The sequence below is a fragment of the Lepisma saccharinum genome, chromosome 26 (genome assembly GCF_977018435.1).
Source record: "Lepisma saccharinum chromosome 26, izLepSacc3.1, whole genome shotgun sequence".
NCBI lineage: Eukaryota > Metazoa > Arthropoda > Insecta > Zygentoma > Lepismatidae > Lepisma > Lepisma saccharinum.
This window is the reverse complement of record NC_139254.1, coordinates 21,698,344-21,717,367: the sequence shown is the minus strand read 5'-3', so window position 1 is coordinate 21,717,367 and position 19,024 is coordinate 21,698,344. Positions and strand designations below refer to the sequence as shown.

The 19,024-nt window shown below is 37.4% G+C and overlaps 1 protein-coding gene across 1 annotated transcript in view; it reads right to left on the bottom strand.

The window, feature by feature from the left end:
- LOC145979580 (phospholipid-transporting ATPase ABCA3-like) overlaps positions 1–19,024 on the bottom strand; it is a 209,527-nt gene that overhangs the window by 2,069 nt on the left and 188,434 nt on the right. Inside the window, exons 23-24 of the mRNA XM_083112551.1 lie at positions 15,427–15,574; positions 11,922–12,132 (exon numbers count right to left, since the gene is read on the bottom strand). Of these exons, the coding sequence (XP_082968677.1) occupies positions 11,922–12,132; positions 15,427–15,574 (359 nt within the window). The remainder of the gene's footprint in view (positions 1–11,921; positions 12,133–15,426; positions 15,575–19,024) is intronic.

The following is a 19,024-nucleotide window of genomic DNA, read 5'->3' as shown; positions in this document are numbered from 1 at the left end:
AGAACAGAATTAACACATATAATCAAACATCCTGTACATAACTTTTTTTCTGGTAGATTACATGAAAGAACTACAGGAAGCTCAAACCTTTCACTAATAATATATTCAATAAACAGTTCCTAACTTTATAATCTCAGAAACAAGGGAGCATTGTAGTAAGAAATTTCTCTACTTGGAGATCAGTTTGTTTATGTTGTAAATAACACCATATGTGCAAAATTTTACCATTCTGTTATTACTAATATAATAATGTAAGTCATGTACCCTGGACTTTGAAATAAGCAGGTAAATTCAGAGTTCCTTTCTCTACATGAAAATCTATTCCAGTCACTTGCTTTTAGAGGATTGAATCACTCAGGTTCTTATATCAGATTCACAGAACAGCAGTCATTAGTATCGGTTAATATTATACTGGTAGTCTCTAAGGATTGGCAAGGATTTGTTGTGAGAATGAATCTTGTGCATGTGAATGCAAAGGTCTCAAAGATTTTCTCTATTGGCAGCAGTGAAAAATGTGGAGAATGTTAGCTGGCCGGGGGGGGAGGGGGGGGGGGTGTTTGGTGGAACCTTGGGGTTGGGGGCGGGGGTGCTCCTTTGGTTTAAAATGGTGACAATGAGACACAGGGGTGGCTCAAGATAAAATTTTCACCCAGGCTACAGCGCCTTGAATAACGTAGTGTGGAAAACGACCCAAGAAACTGGTTCCCCGAGACGATGACAAGTAGATGGCAGTGCGATCGACCCAGGTGCTAATTTTGTTATGAAAGTAATGCGGCTTAGTTAGTTTTTGGAATATATTGTGTAGATTTGTTTCTCTAGAAAGACGGTAAGTGAATTGATGGAAACAGTTATATTTGTGGAGTGATTTGCAGTCACGAAATGGCATTAATTTGGAAAGAAAAGTAAAATAAAATTAATAAATAAATAGCATGCATAACACAAGAAGAAACATCGCAATGTGATTCCGGACGTCAGGTCTTGGACTGTGTATTAGAGTTTATTTTTCTATGTTATTAGAATATAAATAGTATTCTGAGAGATATTTCATACCGAGGTGACAAACCACAAATGTCGCTTGAAAGCGAGCAGTCAGAAATCAATGCAGCCTTTCGAACCATAGGAACACAAGCTCTGACTGCACCGTTTCCTCAAGGAGATTTTACACCAAAGCGACACGCGACAAACGATACGAGGATTTCACACCAAAGCGACACGGGTCCTTCGGTCCAAGGCAACTTTCACACCGAAGCGACACATGTTGCTTGGAAACAAGCCAATCAAGAGCAACATTTCACATCGTCATGACGGGAAGCACAGGCCAGCGTTCGGTTGGTGAAATCCTCAAGCGATAAGTGTCGCGTGCCGCTTGTCGCTTTGGTGCGCAATCTCACTAAAGCAAGACACTCATTGCATCCCGTATGTGCGAACAACAAACCACGGCAACATGTTGCAAGCTATTGAGGAAATGGCCCAGTTTGAGCGACGCAGAAGCGACAAAGCGACACGTGTTGCTTATCGAGTCGCCTAGATCTGTAGTTGTAATGTGCGGTTTATCGTGTCGCCTATCTGTTGTTCGCAAGCAACGCTTGCTAATAGACTGAAGGCACCATGTCGCTTGTCACTTAGTTGGGAACTCCCCCTGTAGCGCGTCGCTTCGGTCTCAGCACCCTTCCTTTAAGGAGCTTTCCGACCCAAGTAACAAGTAGCACGCGAATATGCCATATGAACGTGTCGTTTGCTCTTTGGACCCTCATGTGCAATGAATGCTATTTTACAGTCTGGAAGTGTGTGTCAGTAGTGTGACAGTGTGAACATCCCGTGTCGCTTGTCCCATTGGTTTGAAAGTTGCCTTAGAATCATGTCGATGGCACTAAGAAAGTTTTGTGGGGTTCCCCTTGTCGTTTCATGCAATCATCATTATCATCATCGCCGCGATTAGTTTAAAGCGGAAGAAAAGAGACAGTAAATATCAAAAATACAAATGCTTCAGTGTGTATATCTTTAAAAGGAATGATGATGATAATAATAACGAACCTAATTCATACACAAAAATTTCGTTGCCAAGAGCATTCCACGCGTATTTTTTCTCCCGTATTATTAACGAAAGTATGACGATAACAGGACGTGGTTGACTGTCTAGAATGTTCGTTAATATCTTCGCGACCACTGTACCAAATATCATAGCAATTATCACATTCATAGAAATGCTTCATGTAAAAGAATCAGACGTTGCAGCGAAAACTCCATTTACTTCCATTATAAGCAGTCGAACACCAAGCACCGGGGTCAACACCAGCGCCTCTAGCGGATCATTTTCGAGTGGAACCATCCAGAGAGCGCAGAAGCATGCCGTTTTCCACACTACGTTATTCTAGGCGCTGTACCCAGGCAATGCTTCTTTTTGTAGCCCCACTTCTTCCCAATATGACCTCCCCCTCCCATAGTTCTGCCCTAGTTCCTCCTACTTTTCACTTACCTGCAATAAGACACCTCACCATGTTATATATACAGGGGATGACCAAAAATATGGAAACACCACGACATCGGAACGGATGATATCGACGCAATTTCTCCACTTGAAATTGGATGTGGTGCGACATTCTTTTGTTTTGTGCCATAAGATAGGACCCTGTCGGGCTGTAGGTGTCGATTGTTGCACTATAGATAGCGTGCAGTGTAGTTCATACTGAATAATGTTAGAGCTGACAGTGTTTCAAAGAGGGCAAATTGTTGGTGCCCAACTCGCAGGTGCCTCTGTTACCAACGTATTTGGTATTTGGCGTATCGAGAGGGACTCTATCCAAGATTACAGCTTTGTAAACCTCTCTTACACATCATAAATCATTCCTTTGAAACAGGTATCTTTCCTGACAGACTAAAAATAGCAATTGTAAAACCAATATACAAGAAAAATGATCCAAAAGATGTAGCCAATTATAGACCTATATCACAACTTTCTGTGTTCTCAAAAATTTTTGAACGTGCAATGCTAATAAAAGTTGAAAAATTCTGTGAAAAGTATTCAGTACTAAGCAAGACGCAGCACGGTTTTACAAAGCAAAAAAGCACAAATTCAGCCCTGATTGATCTCATTGAACAAGTGGGTGAATCACTTGATAACTGCAAACACACACTTGGGATTTTCTGTGACCTGACAAAAGCCTTTGACTCAGTCAATCACGAAATTCTCCTAAACAAACTAGAAAATTATGGCATTCGAGGACTAGCACATAAATGGTTTAGATCATATCTTCATGATAGAAAACAATTTGTAGAAATATGTTACTTAAATGCTGATGGAAATACAATATATAATCAATCTCCAGTTCAAAAAATAAATTGTGGAGTTTCCCAAGGCAGCATACTTGGACCTTTTCTATTCCTGCTCTACGTAAACGAAATGCCAAAACTTTTGGATGAGGCACAGGCTATATTGTATGCAGATGACACAAACATTATATTAACAGATCACTGTGAGCATGCCTTAAAAAATAAAGTAAACAACACATTGCTAAAGCTTGATAGCTGGTTTCAAGGAAATAATTTAATTCTAAATACAAGCAAAACAAATTACATAAATTTTACTGCCTCTCAAACAAAGAAACACTTAAATATTAATGTTAAGTCCCAAAATACAGACTTAATGCATGCAAAAGAATCTACATTTTTGGGTATTGTTTTAGATGAACACTTGAAATTTTCAAACCACATCGACATGCTCCAACAAAAATTAAGTAAAGTCTGTTTTGCACTGCGTGTAATGGTAAATATTATCAGCTTTTGGTCTGTCAGAAGTCTATATGTAGCAAACTTTGATTCAGTAATAAGGTATGGAATCATGAGCTGGGGAAACAAGGCACATAGCTCCATACTGTTTAAATTACAAAAAAGAGCAATTCGAATTGTGGCAGGGGTCAATGGGAAATACTCATGCAGAAATCTCTTCCGTAACTTCCGCTTACTGACATTACCCTGTTTGTATATCTATGAATGTCTGGTATACATCAAACAAAATATTAGTACTTTCAAAACCAATGAAGATATCCATAGCCTGAACACGAGAAATAAAGATAAAATTCGAATGAAGACATGCCGTCTTACTCTCTACAAGAAGGGACCTAAAAACTTAGCAGTTGCCCTGTATAACAAGTTGCCCAGAGAGTTAAGACACGAACCCAAAGTGGAAAAGTTTAAAAACAAAATCAAAACCATGCTAATTAAACATTCATTTTACAGCATACAAGAATATACAGAGGCAACACTCATCTTTTGAAGGTCTTGTGTATCTGTAACCAGAATAAATTTTAAAAGGTATGGTTAAGTTAGTTACCATACGTGCAGAGCTTGTTGTTGCACATCAAACTGAAATTTTTCAAGTATAATATTTTATATGCAATGTATCTTATGTTAAAATTATTAAACTTTATTATCATGTATTTCTATTTGACATGTCCTATAATACTATGTGTAACCAGAATAAATGTTAAAAGGTATGGTTAGTTACCATACATGCAGGGCTTGATGCTGCACAACGAACTGAAATTGTATAGTATAATATCTTGATATGCAAGGGTTATTATACACCAACATATATGCATGTATCTTATGTTAAAATTACCAAATATTATTATCATGTACTTCTACTTGACATCCTATACTACAGATGTACCTATTTGTACAAAATTGTAGTCCTTGGATGCAAATAAATCATATCATATCATCATAATAATGTGTCCGGAAAGACATCATCAGATAAAGCCCATCGTGGACGAAAATGTACACTGAGTGACAGAGACAGAAGGACACTGAGGAGGATTGTGACCATGTTTTGCATGAAGAATGGTGCAAGATCCCATTATCCACCATCCAGGACTTGTATTTGTCCATTCCTCAGAGACTGCAGGCCGTTTTGGAAGCAAAAGGCGGTCCTGCACCTTATTAGCTACAGCATTCGCGCTTTTCTTCCCAGGTGTTTCCATATTTTTGTCCATCCCCTGTATATGGCCTAAATGACTAAAATTAATGGCCTTATTTTTAAAATACTTTAAGTGTTACTGTTAAGGAGCATATTTATTGTAGGTATGTGTTTCTTTAATACCTACATAATACATCAAAATAACATTAATCTCTTAGCTTAAATTGCTACATGATTTTGCAAAATACTTATTATGTTAATCAGCAGTAACTTTAATTAATTCTTGTCAACAAAAAATCAAACTATTTTTAAAACAAATAGCCATGCACCCGGTGGAGATACATAGTAGTTTGGATCTCACATTAAACTGTAGGTCAAGTCCCAATTAGCCTTTCTGCACATAAAGTGGACTTAAAAATAAATAAACAAACAAACATGCTGAGAAATGTACATAATCAAAAATAAATTTTTGATGCTAATGAACCCAGTTTGGTGCCCCTTCTAAAGAAGGCACCCTGAGCAGTCACCCAGATTGCCCAGCATATAAGCCACCCCTGATAAGACATCTTGGCGGGGGGCCCAGCTGGAATCTTCTATTGGTTCCAATTGAAATTTCAATTAGATTGAATTGGTTTTGATTGGAATGTATCGGATGCCTAATATAGCTATCGGAATCTATTGGTTTCAAATGGAATCTATTGGTTTCAATTGGAATGTATTGGTTTCAATCAGAATGTATTGGTTTCAATCGGAATGTATTGGTTTCAATCAGAATCTCAACTGAAATCAATTGGAAAATCAAGACAATTTCCAACTGGTGAATTGTATCCAAATGTAATTTTGTATATATTGTAGAATCAATATGTCATAAATTTTTATTGACTCAAAGCATAGGTAATTTAATTATTGACACCACATTTCTTGTGATTAAGTTCATTGGAAAAACAGCAATTTCTTCTGGATTGTAATGCATACTAATGAAGTCAGATTTATCTTAATAAATACCTAAGAAGAACTCTTTCTTAAGAACCAACTCAACCTTAAGGCAGCTAGAAGTTGGAATAAATGTTCATATTAGTTCTTGTTTTTTGCAATATGGAATTTCCATGGTTATTCTTATATGTATGTAATGCAATTGGAAAAATGAGCAATCTTTTGATCAACTAAGTCGACCTCAACAGTGTTTTGTTTGTTTATCACTTTCTCAAGTGTTGTGTTTCAAATTCTTTGTTTAATCTAATTTGTTGCTGTTTTCACATGTATAAAGGCAGGGGAGCTCATCCTTCCAAGGCCAATGGTGCAATGCCCCCCCAATCTCATCATGCACCCCCCAAATCATGTGGTAATCCACATGAAGTATTTAATTATGATAGCTTGTCTACTGAAAGAAACGTTTTTTTAAGCTTTATTGAACACTATACTTGATCTGCCCGTCCTCCTCAAACAGAGGTTTCCATCCCCCAGCTAGACCATGGATGCATTACCCCTCAAAATATTTTGAGTGAATACGTAATATTTCATTTTATTTGAATATAATATCCTGTTAAACTGTTCATATTTTTTAATGGTTCAAATTTTCGAAATAATGGAAAGCTAGCAATCTCAAGTGTCATAATTATATAAATATGTATTTAAACAGCGTTTGTGGTTGGGGAACAAGATTGTAATAAGCCACAATTTTGGTATTTAACACAAAGTCTTATACAACTTAAGATCGAAAATTACAGAACCCTAGCTAGAAATTCCTAAGGCCGAGAACTCACCCCCTCTGCTTGGGGCAATTATAATTTTTTTAGAAATCCATAGCAATAATTACATGGATTTCATCTTAAGTGCAAATTTCACTTGCTAAAGCAAAATTATCCTGCAACAATACATGTAAGTTGGAATTGCGAATTTGACACTATGTATGTACGCATACCATATCGCTAAATATAGTTCCCAAATATAATGTTTGAACCCTAAAGAAATCCCTTGACAATCTAAGATTTTACACTTTATTAAGAGCTCCATATCTCCTCCCCTCAAATTTAATATTCAATCCTCCAACCAAAAATTTGGACTTACTGTTGATATTGAAGAGTACCTTCATTTTACATTAGAGTACATTTTAAGAGTAGCTTCGCAACAGCTACAGCTACTCTTCCAAACTGTAGCTTCGCTAAAGCTGCAGCTACATCTACCAAAAAGTAGCTCGCTACGCTACTCATGTGTGCTACTCGCTACTTCACTACTTTTGCACTACTTCTGCATAAGAGAAACTTAAAACAACCATGTGGATATTGAAAAGAACACCCTAGTATGATAGTTGTACTTACTGGAAAATAGATTCTGTTATTTATTATCATGATTCCCGTCATTCGATAATATTTAAACCAGTGTGACGTGACTTCAGTTACTTAATTTTACTATAGTGTTTGAGAACAAGGTAAGTGGCATATCAATTCAAATTTGATATACAAGTATTGCAATTAGGATGATACCCAACTTAACCCATCTGCTTACCTAGTCGTCGAATCGACGGCCTGAGCTGGCACACGCCTGCCTTACCTAGCCGTCGTTCAGAGGAAAACGTGGATTTATTTAGTGATGATGATGAGAGTGAATCACAGTCTTCCAGTTTCAGTGAAAGTGGAGAGGGTGAAACTGATGGGAAGTGTGTTGATAGTGGTAAAAGTGAGGGCGGTGTGACACTTGTTGCCAAGAAACAGAAAGAAGACGAATGGAAATGGTGAGAAATACCATTTACAGGTACGCCTGGTGTAAATAGTGTTGTTTTGCGATCCTTAGGGGCTTCTCCTTCTGCATGTGAGGTGCTAAAAATAATCCTCAAAGACGATTTTTGGGAAAGTGTTTGCTCTGAGACAAACTCTTATGCCAACAACAATATACATTTTGATTAAAATGGTGAGGCTCAATCAAATAGTATTGATGCAAAATGGTTTGCAACAACTCCCGATGAGATAAAGGCATTCTTTTGTTTGTGTATTCTTCAGTCGCAGGTAAAGAAAGAAAGTTTACAAAGCTACTGGAGCACCAGAAAGATTACTGAAACACCATTTTTTGCAAGCATAATGCCTTACAAAAGGTACTTGTTGATTATGCGCTTTTTACAGTTTGTAAATAATGATGATATTCGCCCTGGAGATAAATTAGGAAAGATTAGGAAACCCATGGAGTACCTAAATAATAAATTTCATCAAATGTACACTCCAGAACAAGACATTGCTATCGATGAGAGTCTGGTCAAATGCAGAGGTAGGCTTTCATTTGTACAATACAATCCCAGCAAGAGAGCTAGATTCGGCATAAAATATTATAAAGTATGCGAGTCTTCCAGTGGTTACTGCTGCAAGTTTCAAATAATACAGGTAAAAAAGTATCCCAAGAGAAATTACCTGAGCATGAAATAATGGTACTTCAATTGATGGAACCCTTGCTTCACAAAGGTTACACATTGTACGTAGACAACTGGTACAACTCCCCAACACTTTGTGAAAAATTGTTATCTGCAGATACAAACATTTTGGGTACAGTTCATCTCAACAGGAAAAAGATTACTAAAGAATTAAAAACTCTGCAATTAAAGAAAGGTGAAGCAACTGCAATGTACAGCCACAAGATGATTGTTGTAAAGTGGATGGACCGTAGAGCAGTATCAATGTTGTCTACAATGCATGATGATATTTACATGACTAACACTCAAAGTAGACAGAAAGACAAATCAGCCTATACAAAAGCTTAAAGCTGTTATTCAGTACAACAAGGGTATGGGTGGGGTGGACAAGATGGACCAGCAACTAGCCACATTACCAATTATGCACCGTTACCTAAAGGCCTATAAGAAGATATTTTTCTACATGCTGGACTTGACACTGTATAATTCTTATGTAATGTACAGAAAGATTACACATGTGAAAAATCTGAAGTACAATCAGTTCAGGCTGTTAGTGCTGGAACAAATGTTTCAGGAACTTGAACTACCTGAATATGCACGAAGAGGACGCCCATCAAATGATACCCCCTAAGACTTCAGAGTGCCAACTGGGCTCATTTTCCTCAGCAGATCCCTCCAAATCCTGTTAAACAAAACCCATCAAGGCAGTGTGAAGTTTGTTCAACCCTCAACAAGAAGTCCACCCGTAGATGGGAATGTGAGAAGTGCAAGGTGACACTACATATGCCTGAATGCTTCAAGGAATATCACACCAAGCACCACTATTAGGTAATTTTTTCAACTTGAAATTCCATTATACTTCTTTGTCCATTTAATATACACTACTAGAAAATTTCATGTGGATATGGTAAATAGATTAGGAGAAATTAACATTTAAATTCAGAACTGCAGAATCAGCGAGCAGAGAGGAAAATTAAATGGTATTTTACAGATTCTGAAGCTGCATTTAAATGGCAAGCAGATGGGTTAATGATTACAACTATACACAAATAAAATTTGGTAGGATTATTTACATTTATGTATCAACATATTTTCCTTGAGAATAAATATTGAGTTGAGTCACACAGTGGTTTGGAACCAGTCTCGATTAATTATCTGTGCTTGAAGTGAACTCAATATAGGAACTAGGAAAGATGCCTGGAGGATGGGATCCTCCTGCTCCTACATTCCCCACACTGCTCATCATTATTCACCATTCTTCCTCATTCTCACAATTAGCCAAAAGTTGCAGAAAGCTACTCTAGATAAGAAAATTACTAAATAAAACATTCATCCTCATTGTCATGATCAGTGAAAGTAACAGAAAAGCGAAACAGAAATAACTGAGAAAACTGTCGTGTAAATCCAAATGTTCTAAACATATTGTAATTTGAAAATTTGTGAACAAATATTATGATGATTGTAATTCCAGAAAGTGTATGTCTATCCTTCTTGTAATAATAAGAATTTGTTGCTAGTGAGATCCTATATCCTGACAATGGTAAATGCTGTTGAGGTACTAAGCACTATTGCTAAGTCATTGTAGTGTAAAATGGATAGCCCATTTTTGCACTGTAAGTTTTGTTTTACACAGTAATTAATGGCATTTTGCGGCCTCTTGCACCATGGATGTCCACAGCATTTATTCCGGGGGTGGCGCAAACGAGGCATTTTTTTTCCATGGGTGCCGCAAACGAGGCATGTTTCTCCCCAAAATAGCAATGCAGCTAAAAAAAACATAGCTGATAGCCGGAATATATTCATATATATCAGTTATTTATCTGCATATTAGAATTATTTAGATACTAATGAAATAAATTACGTGGACATCTATAATTTGTGATATCAAAATATTTATTATCTAGATTATCCGTATTTCAATGGAATAGACTGTCTTCATGAACCTCCTGCAAAAGTAAGCGTTATTGTCCAATATATATACAGGGTGATTGGTAATTCGACCTATTCCTGGAAAGGGGTAATACTAGAGCACATTTGCAACAAATTTGACCCTATGCACCTGGGGTCGGAAGTCAGTGGGTTTCGAGTTATTGCAGTTTATAGATTTTCGTAACATATTCGAATTGCAACCAAAAAACTATTAATTGTGGAAAAAAACTACTACACCCTGGGCACTTAATTGGTACGTTGCTAACAGCTGACGAATGAGTGACTACTGGGAAAAAAAATCATGCCCAAAATTCCCATACCCACAGAAAGAAACAGTCATGAAGAAATTTGGAAATTATCGTTTAAATCGAAGAGGATTACTAAAAAAAATGGTAACACACTTGGCGTAAAAATTACGGAAAAAACTTCCTCGTTTCATAAGCTCTCCAAAAAGATACAAATGTTGTCAACTGGCACAGGGGTTGGGGGTAAATTTGAATAGAAAGCAGAGAAGGCGCGTTGTAGACCTCTTTGTAAAGTGAAAAGAAGTTGTCTGTTGTGAGAAATAAAGGAACAAAAATGAGTGAAGTAATAGTGTTATTTACCATTCTCATGATTCCAGATTGTAAGAATTAACTGTTACAAAAACTATTGCCCCCCCCCCCTCCTCCAATGTTTAATCCTCAATCCCCCACCAGAATCCACGTGTTGATTTAAGACCCAATGTGTAAGAGTTGGATATCCCCCCTTACTTAATAATAATATTACCCCTTACAATTTCCTTGGCAGTCTAGAATTTGCTATTTATGTAACAGCAATTGATAGTTAATAACCTAGTTCAACTTGTGCCAAATGCTGTACTGTTTCACATTAAATTTCCATCAGAAATATCGTCCCCCCCCCAAAAAAAAAGGTGTTTGGACATAACGTGAGTCCACGAACCACCTGTGGGCATTGCTACCTCTAAATACTTCATTTTCTTCATCTAATAGATTAAATATGGTGTACCTAAGGTGTAAACGTCTTTACATTTATTTTTAAAATATATAAATGTTGAATTTTATATTACATCCCCCCAAAAAATTTTCGATGGCACAGTCTGCGCCATAATCCCTCCCTGTGGGCACCCCTGTATAAAGGAAGAACATGTCAATTTATGACTGAAGCAGCATGTTTTTCGATTATCTACAAGTGTGTTAAACACAATGAAGCTACAGGGTTAAAAACGTGTTATGTTTGAAAAAATTGTGTATGTTAAGTTTTCCTAAGTTACAAATTCCACATAATTTACCAGAGATTTATTTTAGTTGATATATGATTTCTCCATTGCATTTACAGTTGTATACATAAGAACTCTTCATAAGCAATATATTGAAAACAATAAAATACTTTCCAATAGAAACCATTTCATTACAATTGACCAATCAGTTCCGATAGAGTGTCTAAAAACTCATATTGGCTATGGAACCAATTTGAAAAATTTCCAGCTGAAGGTTACCATCCCCCTCACTTCAAACACCGAATTACAGTGGTAAAAGCTTAACGAAGTAAGCAAGTTAATTTATATAACTCCCACTAGTGTTCACCAGCAATACCTGGCAAATAACAAATTACTGTAAGCACAACAATAATAGCAAAGATTTACATAGAAGTACAGAGGTGTGAAAGGAGTTAGGTTACCTGTGAGAGGTTAGTACAATGGCCTGTCCTGTTTTCTGGCTTTTCTGAAGAACACCCCAGAGATTCCTTCGTGCCACAGGATCCACCCCACTGGTTGGCTCATCAAGAAATATGATTGGCAAATCTCCTATGAGGGCCATGGCTGTGCTTAGCTTCCTCTTGTTGCCACCACTGTATGTGCCACACTGTCTATCAGCGTACTCGTTCAAATCTAAAAATGAATATCAAAGATAGACCCTCACACAAACTTCCACATAACTACAGCAATACAGGGTAAATTCCAGAGGGGGTTGGTGGAATCTCCCCACCCCCAACCAACAATCTTATTTAACCCCTTAAGCGGGGAGCCTGAGTTGTGCTCGGGCATTTGAATTTGGCGGCTTTTTGGCATTTCAGATCCAGTCAATGTTCCCGTAGCGGGGAATTATTTTATTTAAATGGATATACAGTAGTACATACATAGATACATTTCGTTTTGTACAGTTTGCTTGAATGTTTGTGTGTTCGTTCACCTTTCTCTCATTTACAAGACATGTAATGTTATAATGTTGTCCAGAGCCATATGCCATCTGGGACAGGGGCGGACTGGGGGCTCGCTGAACTGGGGTCTAAGATTCAACATATGATTTACTTTAAATTATGTGTGCAGTAGTTTTAATTCAAATTTAGGTTTGAGTTACACACACACTCTCACTCTCTCTCACTCTCTCTCTCTGTCTCTCTCTCTCTCTCTCTCTCTCTCTCTCTCCTTGACAATGTAGTGAGAAAGTTTACTTTAAATTGGGTGTGCAGTAGTTTCATTTCCCATTTAGGTTAAAGATACACACACACTCTCACTCTCACTCTCGCTCGGGCAACCCGCTTAACATTACACATTACAACCCTGAACACAGCTTGGGTAACCCACTTGTAACTCAATTCATAAAATCGAAACACCCACTTAAGGGGTTAAAAAAAAATCTCCCATCTAAAACAATCACAGCATTGCTCAATATTAATGGAAAACAAAAATTAAATAAAAACGAATTCGTATTTACATCATATCAATTACTTTGTAATTAATGGCATGATCTATAGCCTCGATATGATACCAGTGGTATTTGAAAGTATTTGGTTGGAATTAATTTAATTAATTTAATGGCTGATACCTTTCTGGCATTTTGGTCTTCCACGGGATCTGTCAAAATACCATGTGGTACTTTTTTATGGTGTCAAATTATCCTGGAAATTATGCAAAACTGTAGCTTCAGTTTGCACCAGTTCTGGGTGAAAGATGCATTTTGTGATTAAATAACATGTATTTTAACATTCTGATGTCATTCTTGAATACTTCAAAGTAATACTTCAATACTTGGTAAATTTATGCATACAATTGTCTCAAGCATCCATAACAGTACTGTTGGGAACTGGTGAGACCACAGGCATAGCTACGGGGTGTGCCGAGTGTGCCTAGGAACACCCTAATAGGCTGCTTTATCAAAGAGAATTAATGACAGATATTTAAATAAGAGAGAAAATAAGCGGCAGTTTGTAAGAAGTTGAAAATGTCATTACTTGGTACAAACATGTGCATTATCGCTGATGAAACGGGTGTCTATAGATTTTCGATTTTTTGATGTCATTGGAGAAAGAAGATATTTACTGCATTCTACTCTGTACTACAGCGCCTTTCTTCTATACCTGTCACAAGCTGCACGTGTGAGAGAGCTTTCTCCAAGATTACTCAAGTTAAGACTAAATTAAGAGCAACTCAGAAGCAGGATAGATTGGAAGCCCTACTCTTGCTATTTGTGGAACAGGAAAAAGCTTAGTCTATGGATGTAAATGAAGTTATTGATGAGTTTAAGAACATTGTACCTTTTGACAGACGTCTCTTGTTATAGATGACGTGTATTTTGATGTATTTGTTTGTAACATTTATGAACATTTTGTGTGGGTGTAATTTCTGTACAATTTGATTTTTTTCTACTACATATATTCAGAAATTTTCAACTCTGTCATTTAGTGAATTTATATTCCTTTACAAACATCAGTGCAGTTAAAGAGCTAAGTGATTGTGTTGCAAAATATGCTATTTAAAAGGTACAAGACCTCATTTTCTTTTCTTTGTGCACACCCAAATATAAAGTTCTAGCTTCGCCTATACATTCTGCAACATTATACGTATATAATTTATATTGTATGTGTATGTGTGTTTGTGTGTGTGTGTGTGTGTGTGTGCATTATGAGCCTCCTCTCCCACCATTTTTTAATGATGTAGCACCCTGCTACAAAATAATGCAATAAAACATATTTTGAAGATGGATATTATTACTTCAGCAACCTTTTGTGCAGTGGAGTTGGGTTGTTCAGGACATGTGTCCTAGTAAATATGCATGGTTGCTGGGAAAATCAGCAAGAGATAGACACACAACCTGTTGCAGCTGGATGACCAATGACAACCCTTTCTCCCATAGGCATAGCTAGAACTTTATATTTGGGTGTGCACAAAAAAAATGAGGTCTTGTACCTTTTTAATAGCATATTGTGCAACACAATCTCTTGGCTCTTTAACTGCACTGATGTTTGTAAAGGAATATAAATTCACTAAATGACAGTGTTGAGAATGTCTGAATATATGTTGTAGAAAAAATCAAATGGCATAGAAATCACACACACACAAAATTTTCATAAATGTTACAAACAAATACATCAAAATACACGTCATCTATAACAAGAGACGTCTGTCAAAAGGTACAATGTTTTTAAACTCATCAATAACTTCATTTACATCAATAGACTAAGCTTTTTCCTGTTCCACAAATAGCAAGAGCAGAGCTTCCAATCTATCCTGCTTCTGAGTTGCTCTTAATTTAGTTTTAACTTGGGTAAGCTTGGAGAAAGCTATCTCACACATGCAGCTTGTGACAAGTATAGAAGAAAAGCGCTGTAGTACAGAGTAGAATGCAGTAAATATCTTCTTTGTCCAATGACATAAAAAAATCGAAAATCCATAGACACTCGTTTCATCAGCGATAATGCACACGTTTGTACCAAGTAATGACATTTTCAACTTCTTACAAACTGCCGATTATTTTCTCTCTTATTGAAATATCTGTCTTTAATTCTCTTTGATAAAGCAGCCCATTAGGGTGTGCCTAGGCACACCCCGTAGCTACGCCTATGCTTTCTCCTATTAAAGCATAAAAGAGTTACCAGGAAAGAACATCTTTAAAGTGAATAACTGATTCTTGATTCACTGCACCCTGCTAATGCATCTCCTGACATGTTTAACAAAGTTTCCAAACACTGTTCACATTCCAGTGCCACTTTCAGTTTTAACCACAGGATGTACAAGAAACTTTTGAAATGAAACTTGTATATGACATTACATTGTCCAACATGTTCTTCCAATTACATACTACAGTCTAAGATTGGCACCATTCATGCCAACCATGATAACTCACTGCTATACAACTTGGCACTATTCATGTCAACTGTGATAACACACTGCTATAGAACTCACCAAATGCAGTGATCCATTTTCTCACTTCATTTTCAACATCCTCTGCTGGAATTCCACGTAATTTTGCAAACAATCTCAGCATCTCGTTTCCAGTGAGAACATCTATGATGGCATCAAACTGGGGGCAGTATCCTATTTGGGATAAATACTGGAAGAAAATAATAATATTTTACATTAGCCTTTGGAGATTGTGATGAATTGCATTTCTATATGTTAGATCAAACCAACATTGATGATGCATGCCAAAATATTAAACTTTAGAAAGGTTTCAGTAAAAATTAATCACCGCATTAAGAAATTTATTTTTTTATTTTTAAGTAGATTCAAGATATACTGATATATTTATACGAAGGCTAGTCAAAAAAGAGTGAGAATGATTTTTTTTATATATCACACAGTGAAAATGCAGCGGTGAAACAAATTTGCATGAGAAAAATATATCTCGTGGAATCGGATGGCGCAGTGGTAGCGTCGTCCCCTTGTAATCAAGGGGTCTCAGGTTCGAATACCCGGTGGAGGTACATAGTGGTTCTGATCCCACTTTAAACTGTAGGTCCAGTCCCAATTAGCCTTACTGTGCATAAAGTAGACTTAAAACACCAAATCAATCAATCAATCAATGAATCGTGGAATTGGTAGATAAAATTGCAAGCACATATGCACATGCATCTGGCAACAATGCTCAAACAAAACACAAATGGTCAGAAGTCGCATACGAAAAATGGAGTCGGTACGTGAGGAGCAGTATGCGGCTTTGAAATTTTGCATCCGTCTGCAGAAATCTGACATGGAATCATACGAAATCTTGCAGCAGGCATACGGCAAAGATGTCCTTCCACAATCAACTGCATCTTGGTGATTCAAATTTAAGGAGGACCATATTTCGACCACAAAGCAAAGCAGTCCAGGCACTCCAGCCACTGCAGTAAATGAGATCATGCCGTCATTGTTCGGGAAGATCACTGAATAACAATAGATGAACTGTCAGATGTGTTACACATTTTCCATTGTGTTGCGTTCACCATTCTGCACAATTACTTGCACATGAGATGCATATGTGCAAGATAGGTGCCGAGATGGCTAATGCGTGAACAGAAGCAAGTGAGAGTGAAGGTGTGTTGGGAGCTTCAGTGTCTGGTGAGACCTACCTGAATTCCATCATAACTGATGATGAGAGTTGGCTTCACCACTATGATCCCGAAAGCAAAACAGGCACAGTCTGGAAAAAGATAAAGCCAAAGCTATTTCGTCAGCAAAGAAGGTAATGGTGATTTCCTTCTTTGACTACTGTGGAATGGTCTACCAACATGAAGTATCCCCACATACCACGATTACTGGGCAGTATTATGTGACAATTTTGAAGACTCTGGCTGAACACATCTATCGAAAATTCACTGAGCTGTATCCATCTGGTTGGCGCCTACACCAGGATAATGCATGCCCTTACGTTTCCAACGTTGTTGCCCAATATCTGGCTTGATAAGACATTCAATGTGTCCCACACCCTCCATACATCCTGGATCTTGCTCTGTGTGATCTTTTTTTTTGTTCCTTCATCAAACTGGACCCTGCCTAATGTATTTCGTAAGTAAAAAATTCATTCTCATTCTTTTTTGACTTGCCCTCATACTTTTAAATTTCTCCTGGATCATTTATTTTCACTTTTGCTTTGATTTGTTTTGATTTCTTGTTTAAAGACCACTTTATGCACAAGTAGGCTAATCAGCAATGGACCTACAGTTTAAAGAGAGATTCAAGTCACTATATGCCTCCACCAGGTATCAAACCCAGGATCCCTTAATTACAAGGTGGTGATGTTACAACTGTGCCATCAGGAAGGTCCATTTACTTTTGCCTGTAGATGTTTTTGTATCACCCTTATTAATGTGTGTATTTATTAACATCTGTGGAAGATGAACCACTGTACATGGTGAACACAATGAAATTAAATCAATTCTGGTACTCCCTAAGATCTTCTTAAGGATACTGCCATCTATTTGTATGTTATTGTACAGGGCATCCAAAAAGTCCTTGTACCCCTAGCTTATATTACACAGTGTACATAGTGCATAACTTATTACCCCTAGATGTATATGAAATATTTATATATTACAAAATTTCATGTCATTCCCTCAGGAATGGAAGGGGGGATCTTACTAGGTTGATGTAGCTCTCTGATCATTCATCCTTGATGGTAGAGTAACTAGTTTTCCTGGATAGCCTAATGGTATGGCTCAAGAGGTACTAAACTAAACACACACCCAAATGACAAACCCCATACTTGAGTTTAAATGGCTAAATGGGTAACGGCTAAATGTCTGGGGTTTGGAGGTCTTTGTGCTTTTCATTTTAACAATTCTACGGATTGTTACGATATGTACGGTATCTATTTATTTACATTATAACATACTTGTAAACTTTACGTTACATTACAGAACATTATTTGCTCCATATGTTGTCATTCATGCACTCAAACACACATCACTGACCATCAGTGGCGGTCCCTCCATGGAACAGAGGGAACAGGCTGTTCCCTTCTACTTAACGCCCTTTTTAGCTATTTAAATTATATATAATAACATAATAAGAACACTTCTTTCTTCCGTAATCAACACGCCGAAGAAAAACTTTCACCCTGACTGGAAGTTTGTTTACTTCACTACATTCTAGGCACTGTAGCAGAACCGTGCACTTTTTCCACACTACGTTATTCAAGGCGCTGTAACTTCACCTACCCTCGTCGTCCCACCCTCTGTCTGACGCCGAGTATTTCCGACTACGCGCGAATTTAAACGATCCTCATGGAGCCACTTCCCACCGCGGAAGCTGAACTCTCAAGCTGTTCCCTACGAGATACATAGCGAATTCGTTTTCCTTCGAGTTTTTGCTATGTGCTAAAGCTTAATTGCGTCGTAGTGATAGTTTGGAGTGTAGTAAGTCTATAGTTTCCTAATCTCATTGCAAAATTGCGTCTGCCAGTCATAACGAACTGGAAAAATCTTCTAGAGTCTAAGCGTCTGCTAAATGCCTTGGCTAAACGCTGCGAAATAGCTTCCGAGGGAACAGCTCGCATCCACCTGTTCCACCAGCAAGACAAGCGCAGCGCAGGACAAGCAAGCGAATGTTGTATGATCGACCGGCTGAAGACGAAAGCTTTTAGTACATTTAGGGTGACCAGACACATACATTCAAAAAAGAGGACAGAGCATGGCTAAAAAGGAGGACAAAACCCAAAAAAAGAGGACACCTACCCTTAACCTTAGCTTATCCAAAAAGGGGGGGGGGGGGCTGTCTAGTTCTTAGATTTTTCAACTGAATATTTTTAGAAAAAAAAATTAAAAATAAATTACAATGTTCCCTAGAGTGTTCAAAATATTTCGGTATTACATTTGTTCATAAAGACATAAAATGCAACGTAAAGGGAAAATTCACTTGGTTGGGCTATCAGGCAACTCCCCTTTTATTGGATGCATGTTATTCGTGCCATTGATAATGGCAGTGCACAAATGGTTAGTAACAATGGTATTTTATAGTAATAATTATTTATAAATAACAGCAACTACATAAACACGAAAAAAAACTTTGATGGATAAATAAT